The following is an 8,089-nucleotide window of genomic DNA, read 5'->3' as shown; positions in this document are numbered from 1 at the left end:
TAATAGTAATAAATCATTACAAATAATTCCAGATTTTGTGATCATCTATAATTATTCACATTTATTTAAAAAACAACAACATTACAATTATTTAAATTATATTTAAGATTTGGTGGTCCCACTTTCTCGATAAGTAGGCTATCACTCGCTCGGTGACCTGATGCATTGGTGTGGTGCCGATCGTGTGGCGCTTTGGGTCAACTGTGTGGATAACACCACGGAAAGCTGTGAGCCAAGATCGGAGCGGAGCTTTGAGCGCTCCCCAGCCACCTCTGCCCACAGCATCCTCCTCCTCCTCTTCTACTACCACCACCACTCCTCCCGCTCTCCTCCCCCTCGCTGTTTCCTCCTCTAGCATGAGCGTCAGTCTTGGCTCGGCCCGCGAGCTGTGCGCACTGGGGTGTCAGTTATGGAGCTGTAGTAGCGCAGCGGAGCTCTCGCCCTTCCCAAGACTGATCACATTCACTCTGCTGTAGACTCGCAGAGCGGTTGCACGGGGCCAGCGCCACCCCGACCGACTTACGCTGGATTTAACGGCGCGCCACGGAACTTTGGAACGGCTTTCTGGACACGGAATATAGAGTGTAATGAAGCGAGAGGACATCTTCACACTTTAAACAGCGGAGAGGATCCGTGGAAGCGATCTGCAAGGTGCTTCAGAAGCCCCTGAAGGAACCGGAGCGCGCAACATTTCCACTCGCGCGTTTGGACAGATCGCGTGCTCGCCGCTGATTCTGGCTCGGTTCCGCTGGTTTTTAGTCGCGATAAGGCAAAAGTCAAAAGCACTAAGGCTGGTATAAGGCATGGTATAACGCACGGGCTGACAGACACTCACTGGTGCGCGTGGATCTCATTCCTCATCCAGATAAACACCATGAGCCCAGCGAATACACAACTGACATTTCAGCTGGATCCGAGCGGCTACTGAGAGTTCATACGTACTCCAAATACTAAAAGAGGAGAAACTTGAGCAGTGTTTGAGAACTGAGGTGTGGAGTGGATGTGGACTATGACAGAATGAGTCCTCTAACACACCTTTTACTCTGTGGATTAGTATACTTTAACCAAGTGGATGGTGAGTTACTTTTTATGATCCTCTGCTTTAACTTAAAAGATGAGGTTTGTTTTTGTTTGTTTCATCAATTCCTCTGTAAAAAGCATAATTTAACTTTATATACCTGATCTATAATTATTTGGGAGTTTTTTTGTTTTTTTTGTGGAAACAAGCAATTGTTTTTATTATATGTTTATTATACATCAGGAGTGTGGGATATTATATTGGCTACTTTACTGGCATCATGTCAACGCAAAATTAGCTTCATTCTGAATAAGAATATAATGTTGCTGTACTTGGTGTACTTGTGTTATTTGTTCTTGTTTGGTGTGATTTGTAATAAAATATGTTAGGTCTAGGTCATAATAATACCTAGTGTTGAAGCAGTGTGGTTAGGCGCCAACTAGTGCTTTCCACAGCAGGTGCCACAGTCGCAGCAGTCTCAGAATGTGGGGTGACACCTGCTGTGAAAAGCACCAGTGGATGCGCAAGGCGTGGTGCAAAGATTGCACATATGGACCCCAAAATGAGGAACATAGGGTTGGAGAATGACAAACTGATCATTTTTGTTTTTGCAAGGAATTGCATCTTGATGAGATGTTTCATCAAAACAGCCCAAGTGTATGAAACAATCACACTATACACAATAGTCTGCACATTATGCTGAAGAGAACGGATTACTTCTGAACTGTTGTTATTAGTTGCGTCTTTGCATCTCTGTGTTCAAATCCTCTTGCTTAGTCCATTCTGCCTTTTAAAACATTGCATACGGATTATTATTCCAGTAAAACTAACAGAGGCTTAAATGCTTTATGTAATATTTGAAACAGCATATTTACCATCTGTTCACGTCTTTTCTCTGCATTCCCTAAGCTGCTCAGTTCTGTTGTATAGACCGTAACAGAGTTTGGATAGCCAATCACTTCTCTCTTTTCGGTAGTGTATGATATTTAATAGTCGTGTAGTGCAAGTAATGGACAATGAACACCTAATCAGGTGTTGGCTTTTTAATGAATCGCTAATGAAGATATTGTTAGTGGCGTGAAATGAATGACTTTAGATGTGGTCGGATTGGTCTGTCCAACCAATATAAGGGAGTGAATTAATATACTTAGGCTAATTATAGTTTACATTGTGTTAAGATAAGGCTAGCTCTACTAGAAGTTGCCGTGGGTTGTATTTGGGATCTTTTCTTGACGTGAGCAGTTCATATTTGTCTTCGAGACAGTCACATACACATTACATTAGCTGTGTCAAGAGCGTCTTTGTCCGAAAGCCCCGCTTCACACTTAACGGTGTTTGCTTGAGTTTTTGTTTGAGCTCTTTAAGAAGAATTAGGCCTGTAGATGTAACAGTGACTGATGAGGGGCTGAGTCAGGCTTCAGCTTCTGCCTTTGTCCTTCCAACTTCTGCACTTCTCCATCTTGCTGTTTGTCTCCTGTTTTTGTCCCTGTATCTACCGTGGAGCCTGATAGTCTAGCCCAATTCAGCTCAGAAACTCCCTGTCCTTCCCCATTTCTGTTGCGCCCCAGCTGCCGGTTGCTAGGCACTGGTTGAAGGCATGGCCTTTCGTTTTTGGAGGGTAAGAGGGGTGTAGGTCTTTCTGGAAGAGCCCATGAATCACCCCGGTGAACCGTTTGCCCCATAACCCTCCTCTCTCCCTGTCCGACTGGCCCGTGAGAGGTAATCCGCCCGTTCTGGTAGAAGGAGGAGCCCGTTTTGAGGAGCAGCCCTCTCCAAGCAGACAAAAAGGCTGTGGAGACGCATTCAGAAAAGGCTGTGTTTGTAACAAAGCTGTCCTGGGCTTGAATGACCGTAGTCTTTTGGTTCTCTTCAGGGCCGGGGTGATTAATGCTGCTCAGGGAGGGAGGGATGAGAATGGAGACTTGAGTGAGGAGGAGTTTTGGGGCTGAGAGTTAGCGAGAACGGGACAAACCTAAGGTGGTGAATTTGATCAATCGAATTAACTTCACCGCAAGACTAAGAAGTTGTATCCTAGTTAGGGTACATTAGTGATGTGTGCTTGTATGATTGGACTGTTTTTTGCTTCATAAACCCTAAAACAAGTGAAAAATCACTTTGAAGCCACCTGAGCGATATCTAGAATTCGGGGTGTGCTTTTGTCACTTCATAAAATGTACAATTCTAGTTGATTTTATAAGATACAGTATAGTAAAATGCTTCCTCTATGCTTCAGTATTTTGTCCTTGATAGCTCTTGTCCTCATGTTCCCACGTCCCAGTTTTCTGCTATCATCCTGGGTCTGATCCCTGGGTTAACTTTGCTGCTTTTAGTAGTGTGTTGATAACTGAGAGTAGAGAACAAGATGATGCCCCACTCCCAAGCTCCCCTGGTGGAGGTGAAAAGACGTGCACCTGCCTGCCAGCGGTCCCTCGTGGCTCTGACGACACCGCTCTATCTGTCTGCACACTGAAGCTTCAGTTCTGCAGCGTCAGGAGAAACTAAAACCCAGACTAGAGTGTATCTGTGTGTCTGCAAGTCGTGACAGAGAGGGGAAGGAGAAAGATATAACCGTAGGTAATACAGTACGTTTGCAACAAAACGTCAATGTGTCATTTTCATAATGTGATGGAAATTAGAGGAACATTAATTGCTCAGAGGTTGCTATTAAACGCTTAAGAGAGATTGGGCCTGGTTTACTAAACAGGGCAAATTAGCGTGAGAGCTCAATTCCAAAAAAAACGCAGATGGGAGTGGAAAGCGTCTATACTGTGATCTACTGACGATGCACAAATGAAGAACACAGACGCAGCCGGATCATTTCCATAATGACCAATGCAATCTACCAGTTAAGACTTGTTTTTTTTTTGGGGGGGGGGGGGGGGGGGGGGTAAATATTGGCGCAAACACCAGTAAATTGACAATGTAAATTTTCAGCGCTAATTTCTCACTGTGTCTTTAGTCAAATTAGCTGTTAGTCAATCAGGCCCAATATGTTCTATTGAAGTATCGAATTTGTCTCCATTGTTTCTCCTAAAGAATTTTTCCGATTCCAGTTCCAGAGTTGATCTGAAAGTCAAGGAGAGATGCAGGTTAGATTACTTGGTCCATTTGCTATGCAGAAAAATCTGCGTAGCATAAAATCTCTGTTATATTATTCTTTTGGAAGCGTTGATTTCTTAAATTTGTAGTGTGTTTGATAACACCAATTGCATGAACAGGCTTGACGTAATTGAATGTGAGCTGTAATTAAAGTTGCAGTTGCGAGGTGGGTCTGATCTGGGGTCTTTGTGAATGAGGTGTCATAAAAGCTGAGTTTAAATGGAATTGTTCTGCACTAGTTGGCTAGGCTGTAATGCATCGCTGTCGTAATTGTGCCTCATTTTCGAAGAGAGGCCTGCGGTAATGATGCGTACGCAGTTGGAAACCACAAAGCAGCCACACTGGAGTCAGGGAGTGTTTGTGCATGTAAGGATGTGTGACTGTTTCTCAGTTTAGTGCTCAGATTAAAACAAGGATGGGCTCTTGGAGAAAGAATGTGACGGATAGCTGGAGCGAGAGAGAAGATGATGGGCGAGCGGAGAGAGCGCGGAGGGTGTAGGGAATCTATAATGAGGGTTAAAGTCGGGGGTCAGCGTGTGGGCACTTTGCTGACATTGTTGTAGTATCAGGCAGTAAGAGCATTGAGCATCTCAGCATGGTAAGCCGGATAATGTTACACCGTTGCTGCTATACTTAGGCTATCACTTAAACACTCTAAACCTGCCTCTTCCAAATGCGTCTCGTAATTGATAATTACTTCCTTTGCGAGCGAAAAAGGTCTACGTCACGCCAAACTGAGGCCGTTTCATCCTCAGGAAGTGCGAAGAAAAAAGGAGGAAACGTATTTCTCTCGTTCACAGTTTTTGTTGACAGTCATTTTGTTGATTCACGCCACCAATGGCGTAAGCTCGGATGAATGACATTTAAAGGCGGCTGTTGATTCAGGGCTGCGATGCAGCGCAATAGCCGTATTTTTTGCAGTTTCTATAAATGTAAATGTCACAAACAGCACAAAGTGAGGAGATTATATACATTAGAGTCAGAAAAGAGCTTCGGGGGGATGAGAGCAAAGCGTTTTCATCTGCTTGGCTCGCTCTCAGTCAAGCATGCCTATGACATTTTGTAGAAAGAGGATGCGGTGGTGTGAGACTCGGAGCGGGGACCGTGTTCTTTTGTTGGATGTTATTTGTTCTTGGGATTAGAAAATGACTTGATGTGACAGTTTTGAATAATTCCTTTGCCTGTTTGATTAAACTCTTGGTCCTTCAAGTTAACCATGTAGAATGTACACTCGCCTTCTTTTTTGTTTCCCCACACTTTAAATCTTAGTTTGATCAAGGATCTTGTTTGAAAAGAAAAACTTTTATCACTTTCTGAAGACTCTGGTTGTATTTGTGTCCAAGTAGCAGGGTTTCCCGGACTTGCTGACAGGATCAGTTATAGCCTACATATTGTAAACTCTTTGCTCTCCACGTGCACTGACTGATAACACTCTGTTGAGTTGCAAGTCACATATGGGTTGCTTCCTAAAAAGTAGATCAACCCTGTCAAGTGAGCTTTTTTATTTAAAGACCCAATGAAATCAGTTTCCAGACTTTTACCACATGTGCTAGCTTTGATGTACGCTGCTGCACTCCTAGAAGTCGAAGATATGCACGTTCTATCTCTTATATCTGGACAAAAATATTGACTCATCTCATTTGCTTATCCCAATTTATATCGAATTAAATCCTGAAAGCGCCGGCCAGTTTTGTATCCTAACCTGACCAGCTAAAAAAACCCAGCCAAATTGTTAGCTAAAAACCTAAAGACTTGTTGAGCCAATTCATTGGGATCTAATGTGTCAGATTTTCCCTTAGTGAAGCACTGGTCACACACTTTCCCTAGACTGCCAGTCAAAAAGGAAACTACAGTGCGATAAGTGCTAGGGACAATTTCTCTGGCTAGAGATTGTTGTTTGGAGATTGCGGCCTGGCCTTTATCTTTCTCTCCATTTGACAGTCGACAGACCCGGCAGAACACAGTTTGTACAATCCACTAACTTCTTCAGTCCACAAAGTCATGTTTGAGAAAGTGTCATTTGCTCTTTCATCCATTGGCTTCACCTTGCCCTCGTTTAGTTGTCTCTCGGCAGCTCTTAGATAAGAAAGGATCTGTGTCAAGGCTGAATGACTCAACACAACACAAACAGATAAGAAGAACACACACACACACACAGAGAGAGAGAGGTAAAGAATTTAAATGAAATTCAGCTAACACTATTTTTTCAGAATAATCAAGTCCCAGAGCTGCAGTTTTTTTCCCCTTTGGTCCGGGATTCGCTCCAGCCTGTGCCTGATACGAACGAGAGACTGCGGAGAAGACAGTGAGATTAAAAGCTGCTCTGCCGGTCATGAAAATGGATGAGGCTCAGCCGCAGCGGAGCAGCCTAAGACAGAGAGACTGCCCGGCACTCCAAAGCGCATCCGTCATGCTCGTCAGGGCAGTAATGCAGAGGAGAGCAGTGCAGGGCAGTGTATAAAATCTTCCACGCTGCCACCTTCACTCTCATGCATCACGGCACGCGCTGACTGCTGCGCTTCAGACCGCCCGCTGCGTGCACGAGACCAGGCCTTTTGATCATCACAGAGAAACTTTCACTGAGGGGGTTTTAACTTTCAGGAAGTTTATGTTGTGAGTTTTAAGCAGAATAAATTGGAACTTGGAATCAAGGGTTTGCAGGTTGAGAAAATCTGGATTATAGGTTTAAATTTAGAATAAATTCAGTGAGGTTTAGAGTCTAAATTGTCAGATTTAGATTCGCAATTGAAAACTGAGATTTACTGAAGTTTAGAAGCTGGTTTGATTGAATAGTTGTGGGTTTTGATTCAGGGTTTGGTTTGTAGATTCCAAGTCAAATTTGTTGAGGAAATTGGGTTTCGATTCTGTATTGTGTTTACATTTCAATCCAATTCAATTACTTGTATATACGCTCCTTTTTTGCAGGATTGTAGGTCTGCATATGATGTTTTATTAACATGTTGATCACAGGTGTGATCAGTCTTGGCTGGTCTGTGGAGCGAACGATCACACCGATGTGATTAGAACGGCTAGTGTATCACGTGATCAACTGCTAAATTCAAATGTGCTTTCGTGTGTTGGCTGGCGCTGAGCCAGAGACAGATGCGCTCAGCACTTGTCCTATACAACAACTATTCAATGTTTTCAACCGAATAATGGTCATTTTAGGTTTCAGACATTTAAATACAGGAATAAGGTTCAGCAAAACAATACATTTAGAGTTTGTAAAATACACACTGATGTCTATGGAAGCGGCAATAATAATCATTTCCATTATAATTAGACAAGTTTTATTCATATCAGATACACATTGTGTAAGTAACTTTAAAGTTTACTCTTTTCTTCTCCCAGTTCACCGGCCACTTACTTTCATGTATTTCGGGAGAAGTGGATGAATTCACGTGTTGTAAATCTAATAGATCTGAACTGCGGCACAAATTAAAATGGTGGCACCTATCGCGCATATAGCTAACTCAACCTAACGTGATCGTTATAATGGTGTTTAAACAACAAAACACATCCACTTACCCATATTTGACAATCGGAATATCAGATATTTCATGCTATAGTTAACGAACTTGTGAATATTTGTAATAAAAAAATGAAAAATGAAATAAAAGCAAGTCATCAGTCATACAGCCCTATTGAGACTTCGGTGCGTCATGTGACAAGCAATGACGCGTCACCATGGAAACAATTAAGGGATACGTTCTAAATAACGGTCGCCTTGAAAAAGTCACGCTGGACATGGAGAGCAAAGAGTTATATGTAGGTTATAACATATCATATAATCATGATTTCATCTCATAGTTTAGCGGAATTTGGATTTTAATCGTTTCAGTGTTATTTGTGGAAAAGTTCCCCATTTAATGAGCTCTTCAGCACAGCTGCATAAATATGTTTTCTGTCAGCAAACAACTCTTGACATCCATGTTTGTATTTCTGGGCCAGAGTCCACATAAAGTTCAGACA

General features: G+C 42.8%; 1 protein-coding gene across 3 annotated transcripts in view; it reads left to right on the top strand.

The window, feature by feature from the left end:
• Positions 1–330: 330 nt before the first annotated feature.
• robo2 (roundabout, axon guidance receptor, homolog 2) overlaps positions 331–8,089 on the top strand; it is a 236,605-nt gene continuing 228,846 nt past the window's right edge. For 2 of the 3 annotated variants that reach the window (XM_079823625.1, XM_079823624.1), the window contains exon 1: positions 366–1,075. In XM_079823625.1, the coding sequence (XP_079679751.1) occupies positions 1,018–1,075 (58 nt within the window). In that variant the 5' untranslated portion in view covers positions 366–1,017. Of the gene's footprint in view, positions 1,076–8,089 lie in introns of all 3 variants that reach the window. The other variant, XM_079823626.1, reaches the window with a different exon arrangement.

This window comes from Gobio gobio (assembly GCF_949357685.1).
Source record: "Gobio gobio genome assembly, chromosome: 8".
NCBI lineage: Eukaryota > Metazoa > Chordata > Actinopteri > Cypriniformes > Gobionidae > Gobio > Gobio gobio.
Note: the sequence above shows the minus strand (reverse complement) of the source record. Positions and strands in the feature narration are given on the sequence as shown.